Raw genomic sequence first — 20,379 nt, 5'->3', positions numbered from 1 at the left:
ACAGCGGTGCTGGGCAAAGACAGCTGTGAGGGGAGGGCCGAGCGCCAGAGCAGGAGGCGCTGGGCGCTGAAAGATGGACAGCTACGAGCCCACTCCCCCTGCGCCGTGCACATTAGTGGCCCACTGTGCTCTCTATTGCGGGAGAGGCGGCCCGAGAGGAGGAAGTGGGCCTCTGAGCTTGCACTGAATTTCCAGGGAGTGGGACTCACCTTTGGGAACCACCAGATTCTCATTACCAGGCTCCTCGCCCCACCTGCTAGACTTCTCCACAGGCACTCCCTCCCCAGGGCCCTCCACCCCCCCTGCAGGAACACAAGGACTGCGTCTGTGTGACTCTTGGGAATTCCAGGCACCTAAGCTAAATGCAACCACTGGGCAGGGACGCCCCAGCGGGGTGGAAGCAGGGGGAAGGGCCTTGAGCGTGTCGGGTTTTTTCGGGAAAGACGATCGGGGTCTGGAAAGAACAGACCTCTCCTAAGGGAAGCTTGAAAGAAACTAGAATGACTGGGGGCCCTGGTCTAGCCACCTGTCAGCCTACCTTCCAAGAGACCTTTGAGGAATAAGTGGACAGAAAGGGAGAGAGAAGCAGAGGGAGTCCAGAGAGGGCCCCAGCAGGCAGGCCCCAGAGCGAGCCAGGCGGGCCGCTCCTCTGCCCCTCAGCCTGTCCCGGCTAGAGACCTGGGGCTTCCTCTGACGTGTGAATTTCAGCCCGTTCCCAGTTTCGGTCTCTTGGACTCATCAAGTGGGGGCTCTAGCATGGACGCCACAGACTGCCAGCCCCGGAGCCCGAGCCGAGGGGGTGTGTGCATGTGCGTGCGTGGTGTGTGCGTTTGTGCACACCCAGCCTCCGTCAGTGGGGCACAAGTAGGGTGGGGGGAGGCAGGTGTTTTTACCCCATAGCTTTGGTGTTTGGGAAGGAGAGGTGCCCAAGGAAGCAGCTTCTCATCGCGCAGCTTGGCTGGCCCTCTGTTTGAGGAGGTCCTCACCCTCCTCTGTGGCTGCACTGAGGGTCTGGGGGAGAGGAAGCCCCAGGGCCTTTGGAACTGACGGCCAGGGAATAGCTATCAGCCCACGCGGAAGCTGGGCTCCCAGGCGGTGCTGAGGACAGTCAGGGCAGGGGCCTCTCCTGCTTGCCCTTTTGGAGAGCCTCCTGGGGGTGTGGGGACTGGATGGATGGACGTGGTCCATAAGCCGCCAGATGGGCTGCTGCGTGGGCCGTGGCTCTGCCGCCCATTGATCTGAGCCTGCTTGCCAAGCTCCTGATGGGCACAGTGGTGGAGGAACAGGAGAAGATAAGGAGGGCCCAGGGGAGAACAGGGGTGACTTGCCCCAGACAGTAACTGGGTGGGGCTGGAGAAGGGGGCCCTGGTCAGAGCCTTTCCTCCCACCCCACTTGGTCTGGGGAGACATCCATGACCCACCCTGCATCATTCCTTAACTCAAACACACTTGCCATCAAAATGGACAGATTACAACTTTGTTAACCAGATACAAAGGGCTGCCCAGATCGGGGAGGGATCATGGGTATAGGACAACGACAGGAGCTGGAGTCGGGCCGCTGGCCTCTCCAGCTCCGCCACCAGCTCACTGGGTGGTGAGTCGGGGAGTCTTGGGCAGGTCACTTCCTGGTCTGGGCTTCTGTCCTCTCATTTGGGGCAGGCACTAGGCAGAGGCCTCTCTAAGGCCTATTGTAGGCTAGAGCCCAGAGAAATCATTCAAGTTCATGAGAAAAGGCCCAGAACACACACCTCCCCAACACCACTGCCCTTCACCCCTCACCTAGCCAAGCCTCTAAGAGAGCATGGCCTCCCCCCGGTCATTATCTTCAGGGTTAGGGTGAGAGGAAGCTGAGAGCTGAGCTCATCTCACAGCATGGGGACCCAGGGCTCGCTTTCAGAGTGGAAAGACGGAAACAGACATATGAGGAGCTCAATAACCCTGAGCCGTGCAGTTGAGTGAATGAAGTACTATACATCGAATGGGTGTGAGTGTGTCAGGTGGGGTCCCTCCTGAGGGGGTGGCAGGCAGCCTTGTTGGGCACAATCGGGACAAGCAGGCGCTGTCATAGAGGCAGAGGTGACACCCGGCGGGGAAGGACAGCCATACAGTGGCCTCTCAGCCCAGCCAGCTGCTCTGAGGGGAGGGGCCGCCTCAGGGCGGGGAGGACAGCCCACCTGACAGGCGCTGGGTGCGAGCAGGAGCCGCAGAGGTCACGCACCTGTAGTCAAAGGAGCCGTCCTCTTCTTTGGGGTCTTCAGGGCCGAGGGGAACGTCCTTCTTCTCTCGCACTTGATCAAGAAGAGAAGCAGACACAGACCTGATGACTAAGGATGCCCGTGCCCTGTGGGGCCCTGATGCACAGCCATAGGACACCGCCTTTGGGTTCAGTGACCCTCCCTTCCAGTAAGGCACCATCGATGCCTCTCTTGTTCTTGCTTCCCACATTTAATCAGCTGCCACATTGCTCCTACCTCATCGTCGCTGGGGTTTCCTTACCTCTCTGTTGGTGACTAAAATCTCCTCCCACCTGGTTCCCCAGCCCATCTCCATGAGGTCTTCCCCAAACACCCCATGGCTGTGGTCCTTCCCTTGGCATCTTTCCTATTCTGCTCTGTATTCTAATTATTTGTGCCTGTTTCTTATGCCTGTAACAATGCCAGTTCTTTCCTTGAGGGTGGGGAACTGTGTGTTTCTTCTGAGCTCCTGGCAGAGCCCGGCCCAACTCCCCGCCCTGGGCAGAAAGGACACTGCCGACACCTGTGGAGTGGAAGGCGCTCTTGTACCTGTGCCCACTCGTGTCTGTGTGGCAGCCTTTCCCCACACCTCCTGTGACTGTAAACACCCACCCAAGGCCTGTCCTGTGCTGTGACCTTCCTTCTGTGCCGGCTGCAGTGTCCTTCTGGGAGAGATCCCCTTGCCTTCTAGTGTCCTTACACGCAGCACAGAGCCTTTATACCACAGACACTTCCAAGAGTGACTCCTTACGTATCCTTTCTGAGGTACAAGGCAGGAAGTCACCCCCATTTTAGGCGAGGGAAACTGAGGCCTTGAAAGGTGAAGATCACGTCCCGCAACTAATTAGCAACATTCAGACGGGAGCGACTACTGGCGGTGGGGCCTTGCAGCTCCGGTTCACTCACCTTTCCAATGGACTAGGGGCTGACCTGGAGCCGGAGGGAAGGAGGTTACTGTAAGAAGAACTTTCTGGAATGGGACACCGTCTAAAGGGACAAGGAAGGCTCAGAGTTTCTTTGATGAGTTCCTTGGTGTTCCAGTTCCAGCTGGAAGATGGCGTACTCAATAAGGCCATCCTTCTCCCTAACTCTGGCTTTCTCTCTCACAAAAGAAGAAGAGTCCCACACAACACAACAAAGTGAAAGACAACGTCACTCATCAAAAGGAACCGCGGGGGGCTGGCCCAGAGGTGCAGCGGTTAAGTGCACACGTTCCGCTTTGGCGGCCGGAGGTTCGCCAGTTCAGATCCCGGGTGCGGACATGGCACCACTTGTCAAGCCATGCTGTGGTAGGCATCCCACATATAAAGTAGATGAAGATGGGCACGGATGTTAGCTCAGGGCCAGTCTTCCTCAGCGAAAAGAGGAGGATTGGCAGCAGATGTTAGCTCACGGCTAATCTTCTTCAAAAAAGAAGGAACCGCAGTGTCCTGCCCTCCCTCTCAGGGGCCTCCCTCCGTGACATGAGAGGCACGACTCTTCAGAATCCTGGGGTCTGAGGGTACCAGTGAGGGGGAAGGAAACAGAGTCCCCTCTCTCTGAGTTGGGTTTCAGGGGTCCTGGAAGAGGACTTGCTCACAGAGATGGGGAGAAGCAGGCACCTGGGGCGCTGGGGTGTGCCTGCTTCAGGGGCAGGGAGCTATTTCATTCTGCAGACAGGAGGATTTTCACTCTCAGGGTCATCTGTCATCCTGTCTCCTGTGACCCCACCCACCCCATCGCAGACAGATGGCTTTCTTGCCCCTGTTTGGAAAACAATCAATATTTCTAGAAACAGGAACGCCAGAGGTCCTTGTCCTTGACCTTGGATTGTCTGGGCTGGAGAATGCTGAGACCCACAGAAGAGGATGCCTCTCTGGGTCTCTAGGGAAACCCCAACCCTCTCAGGGCCGAGGGGTGTACCAGACACCCCTCAGCCCCTTGCCGCCCCTCACACAGAAGCTTCTGCCTGCTAGGAATGTGTGGCTGCAGCCTAGGCATGTGGAGCCCAGCTCTGCAGGCCCGGCGTCTGCCCCCGCCCAGACCGCTGCTCACTCCCTTCTCTCACGGTGAGAGAAAATGCCTCTCTTCCTTCCTCCTGCCCTGGAACACAGGATCCTAATAAGATTCAGGCTGAGAAAGCCCACTGACTGAGCAGATGGGTGGTGAGTCAAGGGGAGGGCAGGTCATCTTAACAGTAGGGTTCCTTCCCCCCGGTCCGAGCTGCCTGGACCGGGCCTCCAACCACCTCAGGGGAGGGTGGTTAACTCAAGCTGCTTGCTGGCAGCTCTAAGATGCAGAGAACAGGCAATAGGACTGTATTCCCCAGCTTGCCAAGGGTGGAGCTCCCCCGAGACCTGGTGACTCACAGGGTAGCCCGCCAGACCCTCCCCCAAGCCCACGCCTCGACACAGCTCACCTGGGTACTTGCCGCCTCGACTCCTCTTGATGAAACAGACGATGAGCAGAATCAGCACCAGGAGGGCGATGGCGCACATGAGCCCGATGAACCAGCCCTGGGTGGCGATGTCCGCCTGGTTGTTGGTGTAAGCTGGCGGGGGCCAGAGCAGACACGGTGACGATTTTGCGTGGGGGAGGGTGGGGGGGAGAAGCGGGGAACAGCTTCAGCTACTTCACGTCGAGGTTCCTCCCGGAGCCTAACGCTACCACCTAGCAGCCCTCTGGTCCAAACTACCCGGCTACGGGGTCAAAGGAAATAATGAAAGCGCCAAGGTCAAAAGGTCAGAAAAGAGGCAAAGGAAAGGGATGCAGGCAGCAGAATAAGCGGCAGAAGGCTGACAGGAGGTCCAGCAAGAGGCAGTTTCCTAGGGATCAGGCGCGGGCCCCCTCCGTCCCAGTGGTGGGGACTGAGGGGAGGCCAGGGACCGGCCGTGGAGGAACCATCCCATGAAGGAGCCCAGGGTGAGAAGAAGGAGCCTGTGCGCCGCCCCTGGCACGGCCGGCCCACTGCGGCCCTGTTCCTGGAGCCCCTTCACGGGCCTGCAGGCCCAGAGCAGCACCTCTCCCACAGCATGGCCGAAGGCAGCCGGGCTTCCTGGCAGTGGTCCTGGGCACGGTGTGGTTCCGGGTGCCTTGTGCCCTCTCGCATCTCCCCAGCTGGATGGTGAGCTCCCTGACGGCAAAGACAAGCCCTGGGGCATACCCCTGGACTGGCCAGCAGCGAGGGTGGGTCAGGGCTGTGCCTTCAGCGCACCCCACGCCACCTCGAGACCACTTCCACACGTGGAGACCCCCTGTGCCACTGAGTCCCTGCCTGGAGCGTGTGGAGACCTGTCTCAAAGTGGGAGACTCCTCTGTGTTTTGGGGCACGCGGTGGGCCTGGAGCACAGGGGCTCAGGGCCATCTGAGGCATCCTGGTGGGCCCAATGACTGGGGACAGGGCTCAGGAGGGGTGTGGGTGGGAGGATGCACCCACTGCTCTCCTTTCTGTGGTCTGGAGAACAAAAGCAACACACAGCCTGCCATGGAAAACCAGACAGAGGAGTGGAAGGATCAGAGCCGCAAAGGCACACGGCTGGGGGGGAGGAGGAGGGGGAGGAGGGGGAGGAGGAGGGGGAGGGGGATGGGCGGAGCAGCAGAGCTGGGCCTCGCGGTACTCCAGGGCCCTTGGCACATGCGGCACGGGCAGGCAGGTGTCTGGAGCAACCCTATTGGGGGCTTCTTGGGTGCAGAAACTCTTGACAGCTTCCCAGCACCCCACCAAAGGCAGAGCACCAAGCAGGGTCCTGCAGGGTGAGCACTCTCCGCACTGGCACTCTCCCGCAGAACACGTGCCCCGCAGGCCACTCCCCATGTGGCATCACAGACATCCTCCTCAGACCCTGCGTGGGGTCACATCACTTCCACGCTTCAGCCCTCTGATGCTTCTCCTTGCTGTTGGGGAAAGACCTGCATTCCCCGTCCCGACCTGTCAGGCTCCATCCCAGCTGGCCCCAGCCACCTGTCTGGTCCTGTCTCCCACCATTCTCCCCTCACTTTCTGTGCTCCAGCCTCACTGGCCACTCTCATTCCTGCCTCAGGGCCTTTGCATCTGCTGCTCTTTCTTCAGATGGCTGCCCCAGCAAATGCCACCTCCTCCTCAGAGAGGCTTTCCCAGACCTTCCCGGCTAAAGCAAAACCCTCTCCCTGACCAGTCAGTCTCTTTCTGAGGGCTCTAAGTTATCTTTTTCACGGCGCTTGTAACCATTTGATATGGTTCTACTACCAACAGTTTACACTCATAAGCACTTCCTGTGGACTAGGCACTGCTCCAAGTACCTTTCCACCGGAATCTAATTTAATTCTTACAACCCCATAAAGTGGGTTTTTATTATTACCCATTTGACAGATGAGGAAACTGAGGCACAGAGAGGTTAAGCGATTTGCTTGAGGTCACAGAGCTAGTAAGTGGTAGAGTTGAGATGTGACCTCAGGCTGTCTGTGCTTTGCCACTCTACTTTAGTCCCTCCTCCCAGAAAGTAAGCTCCTTGAGGGGGAACCGTGGGTTTACTGCTGTCTCCCCAGTGCCGGGATAGAGCCTTACACACAGGAGGCACTCAGGTCACATCTAATCAGCGGAAGAATGCTCGACGGCCTTCTGGTCATTTGTCCGCTCCCCCCCTCTTGGCCTGATGGGGCCTCTGCTTATCTTGAGCTCCACACCATCCCCCTTTCGTGTCGCCCACTTCAGCACGCAACTCCCACGACGCCTGCGTTTTCCCGCTCTTGCCACGAGCCCTGCTGGAGGAAGATGCAGACGCAGGCCCATTGCAGAGGCACCATGTTCTACTTCAACTGGCCTCTCGCTGCCACCTGGCAATCCTTTGATTCCTCTCTCTGTCCCCCCTAAACAGCTCCTCCCTCCCTCTCGTGCTGCTCCCCCATTACCTCCTCCCTCTGTCTGGGCAGGCGGTGGACCCCGCCTACCCCACCTCGCAGCCTCCACAATGTCCCTTCCTCCTGGACCAGGGAAGGCTCTCCTCTCCTCGATGACGAGGCTGTGCTCGCCTCAGCGGTGGGACCCAACCCCTCCCTTCCTTGACGGCTCAGTCTGGTAGGGTCTCCAGCTCTCTAGCCTTTTCAATTTCTTCCTCTTGGCTGCCTCCTCCCTTCTGCTATTAAACACTTTGAAGCTTCTGTATCTTAACACAAAATCCCCGAGGGACCTGCCAGACTCTTCTGCTGCAGCTGACGTGCTGTCCTTTGACAGGTCAACTCCAGAATCTTCCACCGTCTCCAGGTCCCGCCAGCTGCTTTCTCCGCCCCAATGAACTAACTTCAAGCCTCCCACGCTCCCTGCTTCCACTGTCCCCACGGAGTGGGTCTTTCCCAAACCTTTCTCTCCATCCTTCTCTCTTGCCTTCACCTGCCCTCCAGTCCTGACTTTCCCACTGGCAATCCCTTTATTCACCTCTCATTGTCCCTCCAGCCAGATCCACAGTAAGCCCAGCACCTCCTCCTGACTGCTCCTTGGATGGTCTGTTGGTCTGTCTGAAATTCAGCCTGTGTCTTCCTGCACCCCTCCACCCCGCCTTCTGCCAGTGGCTTCCCTCTTCTCTCTAAGGGCTATCATTTCTCCTTCCAAAATGCTTCTCATCGTCACCTCACTGCTCCATTCCAGAGGGGTCTCCTCACCCTGTGCCTATCAGACCCCAAGGACACAGTACGTTCCTGGGACGCTGGCATGGCGCCTGGCCTCCATGCACTCTGGTCTTCCTCTCCCCCCTCCACATTCTGCCCTCCTTCCTGAAGCTACGATTCCTTCAGCTCACATCAATCTATGAACTCTGATTTCACCCCCATTTACTCCATGCAACCTAACATTCAATTGCTCTGTTTCCTGGGTCCTCATTTCCAATTATACTATTAAAGGTTTGTGAACAGGGGATTCTCTGAGCCCCAAGTACTTAGCATGATGCTGGTCACATCACAAGTGGTCAGTGACTACTTATTGATTAACAATCAGTTTAATCTCCTTATAATACAGTTAAACATCAGGTAGGGCTTTCGTTTTTCTCCCTGATACCCACTAGGCGTCAAAGGGATATTGGCTTGACTGTGTGCCACAGCTGGGCACCACTTCAGCCTGTGTGTGGATGGGGGTCCCACCCTGTGCAGAGAGGCTGGTTTGTATGCCTGCAGTGACCTGTCTGCTCTGCCATCTTCCTGAAGCATGTTCTGACACCCCCTGACCGCCATCTCCAAGAGATTCCCTTCTCTTGGGAGAGAAAGCGGCCATATGCGCCATCTAGAAAGTAAATGTAGCTTTCCACGGTGGTGTCAGGACAGCACCAGTGACGTTCCACTGCTACCTTCAGTCCTTACTGAAAAAGGCCAAAGAATTTTCTGTGAAGGACGGACACAGAAGGCTGTCCAAACCAAGTGGAACCAGGCGGAAGGCGGCCTCAGTCAGACCCCATCACAATGATGTGGCTTGCCAAGAACCACAGAAATTTAGGACATGATGATCTCACTCACAACGTGACCCACCCCCGACCCCCGGCGGGCTCTGAGTGGTGGAAGGCATGTAGCAAGGCGTCAGGGCAGCCATGTCTGCCTGCCAGCACCATTCCTAATCTGTAACCGATCTGTTCAACATGCTTGAAGATCCTAATGGACACGGTCACACCAACATTCAAAGCCCAGGTGCACTCACACGCCCACCTCCCCTGGCACCAGCAGGGGCCAGAGCAGCGCCCGCTCCTCAGCCCCCGGGCCTGGCAAACAGGCCCAACACCTCTCTTGACTGGAGGTCAGATTTGTGTGCCTCCGCACTGCCCCACCCCACAGTGCCCACGACTCCTGACTCCAATCGAGAAATTTGGTTTGCGCACGGAAGACAGGCCAGTCATTCCACACTGGCAGAAGAATTCTGCTTCAGATATAGGGATAGATGAACAAATGTAACAGGGACGGACTTTCTTCAAATGCAGCCCGGCTTGGCTGCCTCACCGCAGTGTCATTTTACACTCCTCGCTCCGGCCTGGGTTTCTCCCAGACGCAGCAGAGAGAGGCTAACGACATTAGACCCCTAGTGTCCCTTTCCTTTCCTGAGGTCTGAAGCAGGTTGCCACCCTTCTTGCTGGCCCACCATCAGCGTGTCACGCTGCTGCCTCAGCCCATCCCGCCACCCAGGACCTGCTGGAGTCCAGGGGTATGTGTCTGTGGCCCCTCCGGTCTCTTTGGCTTCAAAAGCTTCAGGGAGCTGATTGACTCCCCGTGTGGGGTCCTTCTGCTGAGGCTCGGGAGCCTGTGAGCACTCCTGGTGGCTTCCTGCCATTTCCCTCCTGAACCACTGTCACAGGTTTGAGTCTGTGGACTGAAGCAACAGCCTGTGGTTGCCTAGATGACAAGTGGCCGGGCCCAGAGATGCTCACAAACTCTTGCTCCGAGGAGACACAGGGACCTGGGGGGTTGTGTGAATCTAGCTCTGGAGTCCACCCACAGGAAACACAGCGTGCATTTTTGAAGGATCTGGACACACACTCGCAGGCACGTGCAAGCTTCAGAAAGTGAAAATATTTTCTTTCCCTATGTGGTTTGCAAATAGAAATTTACTCAGAGCTAGGGTCATAAACCTGCCCATCCAGCTCGCACTGGGAGGAAGCCAGGAGAACTCTAAGTGCAGAGAGCCTTGCTCACTCAGTTGTCAGGCCGAGCCTCTGCAAACCAAGCGCAGGAAAAGAGAGACGAGCGTTTGAGTGGACATTCAGAGCGTGTCCTCCACCATCACTGGGTTTTTTCTGTACTGCGTGTTCGATATGTTGCTGCGCATTAGGACATCCCTGAGGGCAGCAACTGGTCCTTTTCTCTCTGGCTCTTTCTCCCCAGTCCTCACCCATGGCTCCAGGGCTTAGCCCTGGGGGAGGTCAAACTCTGAAAGCGGGCTGTGCTGGCTTGTGCAGCATCCCTAGGATGGACCTCATCCCAGACTCGCATCTTTGCTTCCTGACTCTGCGCTGGACTCGCGTTTGTAATACAGCAAAACCAAATGCACGCACTGGTGAGCAACAGCTTGGGACCCCGACTGGGTGAGACAGGGTCTAGCCACCTGCTCCACTTGGTCAACTGTCCAGTTCCCTTGCCTGGCTCCCAAGATGGCCTGGCCACTCACACACATCCTGCCTGAGTTGGCCTGGCCAGCCTCAAGCAGGCAGCTGGACTCTTGGACTCCCTGAGTCTTGATGGCATGGACATACACAGGACAGGCGGAGACACAGGCAGGACAGGATGTCCAGACCAGGAGGGACCAGGCTACAACGGGTGGAGTGAGCATTTATGCAGATGGGCAGTTACTCTCAAGATGCAAGCTGGCAGGGTTGGCCTCGGCAGGCCAGGCACAGGGAGGGTAAAGAACAGGTAAGTCAACATTCAGACGTTCATGCAAATCATCGTGTGTTTCTTCTCCATCCTTCTGTCTATTAACCTGCATCTGATTAGGACATGCCTGGGGGTAGAGACCGGTCATTTTCTCTCTCACTCTCTCCCGGACCCTTGCCCTTAGCCCCAGGGCTTAGCATAAACTTGGCCAGCCCGCCTGGCAGATTTTAAAGATGTACACAGACAAGCAAGTGCCCTCACATCTCCAGCCTGCCAGCCACCCCGGCCAGCCACCCTGACCACCTGAGAGATTTCGGAAGCTTGTACCCTTTACTGAGCCCCCCGTGCCCTGCTGATTTTGCACAAGGAAGATGCTTCTCCATCACAGCTGAAGCCCCTTTAGAGCCAGAACTAGTCCAGCGCTGGAGGGCTCCTTCCCCTCCCCAGCACGGCAAAAGGCCAATTACTGTTAAGCAGTGACAAACTTGGGACAAAAGTTAAATCAAAACAAAGCCCCAAACAACTCATGTCATACACTTTGGAATTTTTCAACAACAGGTGACAATGGCAAGGCAGTGACATACATGCTGATCCTGTTTGGTTCCTGGGGAGATGTCTGGGTCAAGACCCTTGGTGATCCTGTCCCCTCATCCCACGTGCAGGAAGCAAACCCCTGTGTCTATGGGGCAGGCTGTCCTGCACTCAGCAGGCCCCAGATTCACACACAGGGACCAAGTTTGCACATACACCAAGTCCTTTTGTTTCAAGCACCGTGGGGGCTGGGCAGTCTCCGTCCTCATTCTACAATCCTCCCATTTCCTCTGACTCCCTACGTATCCCCAGAGAGTCAGAGCGTGGCGTCCTCTCCACTGCACATGCACTCCTGGCTCCTCTCGTCTTCCTGGGAGCTGTAGACTGACACATAAGAGCTGAGACACGCCATGCAAGGTGGGGAATGGCGGCGAGGATCCTGCTTTCCAAGGAAGAGAGACAAGCAGGACGCTGAGGATGGGAATGAATTGCCCCATGCTTGTAGGGGATGGCCAGGCCAGATCCCCTCTCACCTGTACTGGTCATAAAGGTGATGACGGTACTGCTGATGCCCTCGTTGTCCCGGGAATAGACTCGCAACGTGTATGTCATCCCGGGATAGAGGTCTGTCAGCTGGACAGGCTGCGCCTGGGCCTTAACAGGGACACTTTTTTTCGTATGGTTGCCTGGGGAACAGAAACCTCAGTCAGCTAAGGCCAGGCACCAGCTGCTGGGGAGGCGGTGCTTGGGGTCCTGGTCACCTGTCAAAAGCAGACACATGGGAGGAGGGGCCAGGGGTCGTGGGGCCAGGCCCTCGCGCAGACCAGGAGGTCACCAGGCAGCTCCACCACCAGCCCTTCCACACAATGCTGGCTCTCCTACACGATGGCCCCTCAGCTGAGGACACTACGCCTGCCCCTGAAGTTTTCTTTCCTTGCCACAGTCTTAGCACTACACACATTACCATCTACTTCCTTAAGCTCCCAGCATGTCAGCCAACGCTCTGTTATCCTGGAGAGGGTCAGAGAGCCGTCAGCATCTCTCATGGCACCTGGAGGTCAGATGGGACCCTGCTTCTTGGCTCTCACACTCGGTTTCACCTCTCATTTCTCGCTGCGTGGAGAATTCACACATCAGCGGCAGTGAGTACCTGTGTGTCTGAGGTGTAGGGTGAACGGCGCTGGCAGAAAGATGGAAAAGAGTGGACCAAACTAGGGGTTCAGATTCTGTGGACGGGATTCCCCCTCCAACCACAGAGAACTGAGAGCTGGCTCGGTTCTTTCCTCAGAGACAGTCGGGTGGCTAGCCCAGGGGGAACTCAGTGGGTTTCCTGGCTTAATTGCTCAGAGCATGTGCCAAAGAGGCCTCATGGTGCATGTGACCCCTCAGAACCAGGGGCCTGCACTCAGAGAAGGTGGATATCCTGACTACACTCTAGTCTTCTCCTATCTACACTCTTGGTCCCAAGATCCAGTAAAGAGTGAACAGCTCAGCTCAAGGCAGGAGCTCAGAGAAAACGACCCTGGCTCATGCCTCTGCTGTGGGCCACTGGCGTCCCTCAGTGAGCAAAGCACACTTGTACCCAAGTCTGAACTGGCCCAGCCTGTCTAGTGGAGACCAGAAAACATGGATTCTGAGTTAAAGAGATCCATGCAGAGGTGAGATTTGGCTCATTTTGGGGTAATTCAGATCTCTCATCTTGGGCAGGAAGTGGATGGAAGGTCCCACCACCGAGGACCTCCCCAGCACACACGACCCTAGACCTCCAACAGCTTCTGCAGCTCCTCCTGTCCCTGAGCCTGCTCCTCCACCCCCTCCTGTCCCTGAGCCTGCTCCTCCACCCCCTCCTGTCCCTGAGCCTGCTCCTCCACTCCACTCCTGTCCCTGAGCCTGCTCCTCCACCCCCTCCTGTCCCTGAGCCTGCTCCTCCACTCCACTCCTGTCCCTGAGCCTGCTCCTCCACCCCTCTCCTAGCCCTGAGCCTGCTCCTCCATCCCCCTGCTCCTGTTTCTTGAGCTTGCTCCTCCGCCTCACGCCACCTGAGCGCATATCGATTTCATTAAGCCGTAATTAAGCCGGGCTAAGAGTCCTCTCCGAGCCGGAGGGAGTCCACAGGATCGCTTTAATGGCATCTACACTACCCGCCACAGCTGCCGCCGCCGCCGCCACCACCACCCCACACAGCAATGCTTACTGTCGATGTACTCAACCACAAAGTCAGTTCCGGGCCCGAAATTGTGCTTCCAGGTGATGTTGGCCCATTTACTGTTGGGGAGCACTGTGACGTTCCATATGGACTGCTCGTCCGGGGCTGGTGGGCAGGTTAGAAGAGGAGTTAGTGGTGAGGAGGGAGGCAGTGCTGCAGACAGACAGACAGACAGACACACACACGGGTGGCTAGGAAAGGGGAGAGCCAGAAGTGGCTGTGCACAGGGCCTGAGAGAGCTCCAAGCTGCAGCCTTGGTGGCCAGGCTGGAGGTTGCCGTCCAGGTATGAGCAGGTGCAGCCAGGAGGAGCTGTATGTGAGGGAGAGCTGGAAATGTCTGTGTGTTCGCACAGGTGGGGGTAGGAATGAAAGAGTGGGTTTTGATCCATGCCACTGGGGGCTCTAACCTGGGCACATTCCCTTTTTAGATCCCTTGTCATGGATTTGAATGGTGCAGCAAAAGGGGCCAGGAAAAAGCCCTGTTGGCTAGGACGCAGAGGGGGCAAGATGTGCCAGCCTCTTTCCCTTCAACCAGACGTTCTACAGGAGGGAGAGAGGTATCTTTAAAAGCCACTTGAGAGTCACGTGAGATATGCAGGAAGGACAAGACCAAACATGGGAGAGCTTTAATGGGCTCCTGAAACTGGAGGAGAATGGGAACCCAGACAAGTGACTCTGGTCCGAGCAGCCCCCTGGGGCCATTCTTGGTCACCAAGATCCTGGATTATATGGAAAACGGCCTCAGCGTGTCTAAGGGGACTTGGGGCTCAGAACTCCAGGGTCCCAATAGAGACAATATGAACCCTTCGTCCTCCTCTCATGGGCCAGGTGGGACCAAGAGAAGATAGCTCCTCCTTGACATCCAACCCTCAGTGGTCCGGACGCCAGAAGAATCCTGTTCTGTTGGGTTCTCAGCACTATAGCCTTTGAGGCTTGATCTCCGTGCAACACAAAAGACATTAATTATCTCGTCCCTATGAGCGGGGAGCCACTTTATCAAAGCCATTGTGCCGTCTGAAACCATAGCCTGTGGACAGGAGAATGGCTCTAATCTTCAAATGCAATCATTCTTCAAGAGTCCCAGCAGTCTGATTACCCCATTTCCCAGCAAAGATTTAATAGTGGAGTACTAGCGCGAAGCCTTGTATTTCAAAGACTTTACAAGTGTGGCTCCTGTATATTTTATTAGCATGCAAGGAGACACTGTCACCAACTCACTTGTCAAAAATAAGTGAATAGAGTGCATTGGTGATGCATTTATTCATTATCTATTCGACATGTGACCGAGTCTGCAGGGCTGGGGAAGTGATAAAAGATCTCCTGGTCTTCCCTTCAAAGAAGTGCTTTCTCTTACTACAACCTTGTCAGTTGTGGGGTGCCCGAGGTGAATATGATTCATGTTAGGTGTGGGGCCAAGAAAGACATCTCGCTGATGGCACCACAGGGCGTTCTCCATGGGGAGGGCGGAAGCCAGCTTTTTGACTCATCAGCTGCACGTTTCCATTGTCCTGGCTGCTTCAAGCCACCCCAACCCCAGCTCCTTGCAATCTCATGGCTCTTGCGAGTGGGAATGAATTGAGATTAGTCACGATTTGGGGACTTGAGTTTCCTCTTCCTCAGCTCTGGGCCCTGGAAATAGCCAGAGGATTTGGGTTTAAATGGTTTGGCCACCAATACAAATACTGACCCAAATCTGTGTTGAAGGCAATGGAGACTGGGGCACTGTTAGGAAAGGCCAGGCCACGGGAAACCAAACGACTCAGAGGCGGGAGTTGGAGGAAGGCACTGCCATACAGACAGACCAAGACGGTGGCCACGGAAGAACTGAAGCTTTCAAAAAGAAGGACCAGGAAGGAGAGCCATCAATGACTCCACAACCAAAAGGGTGAGGGAGGGCAAGTGGGGATTGTTCTGCTGGTTCCTGGAATGTGCGAATTAAGGAGTATTCCTTGAAATCTGAGAGACACAAGTTAAGGACAAATAAAAAGTCCCATTTCCCCCTGAAAAAAGTAAACTTAGGAAAAATTTTGTCCTAAGGTGTAAGACATGACAAAGATGAAAATTCATTTTAGAATCTTGGGCAGCAGAGCCATTCTGCTGGGGAAGGGAGGTGAGGATGTCAAGGGGTGGCCCCAGCTCTGAGGATAAGGCCAGGGGCATAGCCAGGCCTCCACAGCATCTCAGGCACCGTCAGAGCTCGGGCATGACAGTCCCGGGGCTAGTCCTATGTGGCATCAAGGCCCATCTCTCCAGAGGGCAAGTCACTCCACAGAGAGCAAGAGCCACTGCCCTCCGCACCTTCTGTGCGTCCATCTCCCTTGTGAGCTCGAAGCAGCAACGGGACAGGGAGCCCCACTGCTTGCAAGAGACGCCTCCCTGCCGCCCCAAAGAGCACCCACCACCAGACTGCGGGGGCAGCGTCTTGTAGCCCGGCAGGCTTCTCCTCAGCCAACTTCTTCCCAAGGGCATGCCATCTAAATTCTAGGTATTGCACCTTCAAAGCAAATCAGTGTTTTCAAGGACTCAGGAGCATGTCAGCCACACACCACCTGTCTCCCCTACAGCTCACATGACTCCAAATGAACGAATTAAAGACGATACGCACTCGCGCATTAACCTCCATCCTCCTTCAGGTACTGAGAGAAGTGGGTGGGGTGGGAGACGGCGAGGCCTCGGAAGGTGGAGGGTCTCGCCCAGGAAACAAGGGGCCTACAATTCTACAGCTACTGGAGGAGGGTTCTGGGTGCTTCCTGCCAGCCCTCGGGCTGCATCACTGATTTTACACCTGGCCTGTGGGCTCTGCAAGCTAGAGGCCCGCCCCTCCCTGGTGATAAAAGAGTGTTTGAGGCTGGTTCTTAGAGGGATCACTGGATTCCCGAGGGGCCTCCTCACGCTGGAAGTACAGAGCTGCCTGGCTCAGCTGCGTGATGCAGGCCAGTCCTGGGGCTGATTCTTACCAGGGCCCCTAGAAAGGCTGCGGCTTTCCCTCTCCGTGTGCATCTAGGGGAGAGGGAATAGGAGCGGGAAGAGCAACAGAGCACCTTCGGGCATTACAGGACTCCCCTGCGATGGCGTGTCCTGGAAGCTCTGGCTTTTTAAAGGAAAAGCCTGTAAGTGGACCTTGGGTTGGGGGGGGGGGGGAGGGAGAAGCAGAGTTCTGGGAAGAGAGCTGCCAGGCATGGCCAGCCCTTGGCCCTCTATGCTGCCAGGCTGGACTCAATACGGCTGTCGTCCAGGGTAGGCCCTTTCCTTTCCCATCTCCCCCACCTCTGGAGGGCTCAGCCCTGAGGCACCCACTTGGCATGTCGTTGGAGGCAGCCCTACCATCCAGGACCTGGGGGCCCTGCCTGAGGAGCGTGGCCCTCTGCTAAAGAACAGGGATCTGAGGCTAGGACGGGGGTGTGGAGCACTGGAGAACCACCCAAGGAGTGCAGGTAGGGGTGCTCCACGCCTCCAGGCTGCCAGACTGAGAATCCAGTCATGGGTGTTGCCAAAGCGGAATCAAAGGGAGGTGTTGTCAACACCATCCCAGATGCCCCCTCCTATCTGGGGAAGCCTGCAGGTGGAGGGACGGGGGAGCGTGGACAATGGGCAGTACCGGATTCGTGTATCTTAGTCCCGGTGGTGGTGGTGGGAGGACCCTCCGTGGTGGTGGTGGTGGTGGCGGCAGTGGTTGTAGTAGTTGTGGCGACGGTGGTGGTAGCGATGGTGGCAGGTGCGACAGTTGGGATGATGGGGACTGTTGTGGCTTCAGTGGTGGCAGCAGTGACAGTAGCATCAGTACTGCTCACAGTACCCACTGTAGTCGGGGGCAACGTGGGAGGAGCTGAGAGGGAAATTAAAACAGCCAAGTCTGGTTGGTTGGGCTGCCCCCAGCCTGGACACACAGCCCCGTGCAAGGCAGGCAGCCCGGTGAAGACATGGCACTTAGTCATGAGAAGCCTCCCGCAGCATGATGGACCAGGTCAGACGGGTCACAGCAAGAGGCCACACAGCCACGGGAGTGGAAGAGAATGAAGCCCTGTGTGTTTCATTTTCTTCTCACGGTCTGCGTGGCTCCAAGCACCCAGCATGCACCCAGCCAAGGGTGAGGATGAAGGTGGGAATCGCTCAGGCCCCAGGGACAGCATGGAGTCCCAGGCCAAGCAGCACCGCTTGGATCCAGCCCTGGAGCCCTGGCCTTGGAAGCTGGTGGGCCCTGTCCTGCAGGACACCGAGGAGCCTGCCCCTGCCAGCCATCCACTCCAAGATCACCCTTTCTCATGCCTGCTTGAGTTCCACCAGCACCCAAAACAACGACCTCACTCTGTGGGGGAGCCATCCTGCCTCCACTGCTCACCTTCACCCCAGCCTCTCAGCTCTTCTTGTTTATTCCCCCGCCTCTCTTCCATCTCCCTGCCCAGTGATGGGCCTTCTTGCAACTACCCAATCCACCCTAACTTGTAGAGACTGCCTTTCTCTCTAGGACATTTGGGGTCCAGGCACCCCAGTCCTTTCTCTTTGCATCAGAGGGGTAAAGGAGCACTGATAGAATTGCTCTGCCACCGTGCTCGGGAGCACCACCTCCCCAGCCTGCAGGAGACGCGGACACCCGGGGCTGAGTGAGATACACGCCTGGGCTCGGGAGCACCACCTCCCCAGTCTGCAGGAGACGCGGACACCTGGGGCTGAGTGAGATACATGCCTGGGCTCGGGAGCACCATCTCCCCAGCCTGCAGGAGACGCGGAAACCCGGGGCTGAGTGAGATACACGCCTGGGCTCAGCAGCACCATCTCCCCAGCCTGCAGGAGACACGGACACCTGGGGCTGAGTGAGATACACGCCTGGGCTCAGCAGCACCATCTCCCCAGCCTGCAGGAGACACGGACACCTGGGGCTGAGTGAGATACACGCCTGGGCTCGGGAGCACCATCTCCCCAGCCTGCAGGAGACGCGGAAACCCGGGGCTGAGTGAGATACATGCCTGGGCTCAGCAGCACCACCTCCCAAGCCTGCAGGAAACGCAGAAACCTGGGGCTGAGTGAGATACACGCCTGGGCTTCTTTTTGCATAAATCTTGAGGGAGGTTCAAGTCTGTGCTAACTCTCACGTCTTTATCTGCCATCAAAGCTACCCTTGGACGCCAGTCAGCCTAGGGGACTAAGTCTATCTGTGTGACAGTGTTTCCATGGGCCCTCCTTCCTTCTACAGAAGGATCGTGGAAGCTCACAAAGGGCTGCCCTATTACTTTTTAGAGCCAGTGTTGCTAGAGCTGAGGTGTGAGAAGAATGATGAGGTGAAGCAGAGAGAGAGCCACCTGTCCTCTTGGCGCTCCGTCTCCTGTCATCTGATCATGCTCTACTTTCTCGTGTTGATGCTGATGGAGCATTAGGCTGGGACATTAAGACATAAGAAGGTAACTCTTAGTTCCCAAGAATAGCGACATACCCCCTATCTCAGATCTCCAGAAGCTCAGGAAAATAATATCCACCACCCCTCCAAAAGGAGGCCAGGGCAGGGAGGAAGCCAGAGGGAGAACTGCCAGAGAGCGCTTCTCAGGGAAGAATTAAGAGCTCCTAAGCCTTCTCAACAAGAGGCTGACCAACAAAAGCCCTTTCATGCCCCTGGGCCTCCAGGATTACAAGCCCCCCAGAGAGAAGGAGGGACTGGTCCTGGGATCCCGGTCCTTTCCTATTTGTAAGATCAGAGGCCTTGCTGGGCCTGAGGGCGCTGACCGAAGGCACAGGGGCAGCTGACTACGCCCCATGCATTCCAGAGATTCCCCAAACCCCATCCACCCAGGGGAAGGCGTTGGGGTGTGGGGTGCGACAACTCTCCCTCCCAGAGTCATTCTTCAAGGATGTACTTCAGTCCAAGGTGGCCCCAGGCCTAGAATGTGAGCTCAGTGCTATAAAAATAAGCTCAGTATGAGGGAATTCGCCTATTCCACCAACCCAGACAAACGCACACACGGAAAGGCCTGAGAGACCCACAGGACAAAGGTCAGCTCTCTCCCAGGCCTGGTCCCTGGCCGCTGCCGGCTGTGGACACACAGGGACTTCCCCTCTGCTCTGTGCCGGAAGGAACCTCAAGAGGCCATTTCGTCCATGTGGGCAGGACCGCTCTGCTTAGTTCCTTATCAATAGTGTATTTCCTAATAATTCCTGGCAAAGGCAGTGTTCACAGGGTCTCCCTTTCCTATGGCTATTTAAAAGGCATCAAGAAACACCCTGTTAACTGAGATCGCCCATCTCTGTGGTGCAGACCTGGCTTCCCTTCCTCCACGCGCAGCGGGGCTGCATCCCAGGCCCTGAGTCGGTGTCAGTTCTCCCCAAACCTGCACACTGTCATGCATCCCTTGGTCCTTGTACAGACATGCACACACTCGCACTTACACAGGGTCCACAGCCAGGCTCGTACGCACTTCCCTGGGCGTTCCAGTGGGCAGCCCTAGGACCAGAGATGCTCAGAGGGGCTGGGTGAGAGCGAGCTTCTTCCTGGGCCCTGCTCGTCGGAGCCACAAATGAGAAATGACTTTGAGGGTGCTTCCACGCAGTCTCATCCCCTCCCTCTGACGGACCCTTCTGCCAAGCGTGACAAGAAGGAGGTGATGCTGCTGATGGCTACCTGAGTGCCTTTCCTCTGGCTCAGCAGCAGGAGTCTCAGGGTCTTAGTGAAAGGGTACAAGAAGGGAGTGAGAGAAAGGAGTCGCTTCTGGGCGTCCGCCCAGAGGGCACCTGTCATGAGAGTCAGCATGGAGGATGCAGCCTTAGCTGGCTGAGGTAGTGACGTTCTCTCTGACCTCTCCTTAGCTGTGACTATTGTCCCACGGCTGGACAGGCCGGGGAGACAAGGAGGCAGAGGCAAGAAGGCAAGGCTCTGAGGGAAGGGGCAGAGGAGTCAGGTGAGTGAGGGTCAGAGGCCTGGACAGGTGGGAGGGAAGGCAGGTTTTCAAACCATGGGAGACCGCCTAGGGCTCAGGTCAAAGGGGATCTGGCTGATTCCATCCCCAAGGGCAGGGTTGGCGCAGCAGATAGAAGGGGACTTGCAGACAGAGTGGCCCACAGGTTAGACAGACACACTGCTGGGCTAGGACCTCATCTCCAGCCACAGCAGGAAGTTCAGGCTGG

General features: G+C 56.7%; 1 protein-coding gene across 47 annotated transcripts in view; it reads right to left on the bottom strand.

The window, feature by feature from the left end:
- The window catches only part of NFASC (neurofascin), a 175,483-nt gene that overhangs the window by 7,373 nt on the left and 147,731 nt on the right, over nucleotides 1-20,379 (bottom strand). For 25 of the 47 annotated variants that reach the window (XM_070591208.1, XM_070591211.1, XM_070591195.1 and 22 more), the window contains 5 exons: nucleotides 16,868-17,095; nucleotides 13,258-13,374; nucleotides 11,597-11,749; nucleotides 4,633-4,764; nucleotides 2,219-2,288 (listed from right to left, as the gene is read on the bottom strand). In XM_070591208.1, the coding sequence (XP_070447309.1) occupies nucleotides 2,219-2,288; nucleotides 4,633-4,764; nucleotides 11,597-11,749; nucleotides 13,258-13,374; nucleotides 16,868-17,095 (700 nt within the window). The remainder of the gene's footprint in view (nucleotides 1-2,218; nucleotides 2,289-4,632; nucleotides 4,765-11,596; nucleotides 11,750-13,257; nucleotides 13,375-16,867; nucleotides 17,096-20,379) is intronic. The other 22 variants (XM_070591230.1, XM_070591222.1, XM_070591231.1 and 19 more) reach the window with 2 other exon arrangements.

This window comes from Equus przewalskii, chromosome 23, assembly GCF_037783145.1.
Source record: "Equus przewalskii isolate Varuska chromosome 23, EquPr2, whole genome shotgun sequence".
Taxonomy (NCBI): domain Eukaryota; kingdom Metazoa; phylum Chordata; class Mammalia; order Perissodactyla; family Equidae; genus Equus; species Equus przewalskii.
Note: the sequence above shows the minus strand (reverse complement) of the source record. Positions and strands in the feature narration are given on the sequence as shown.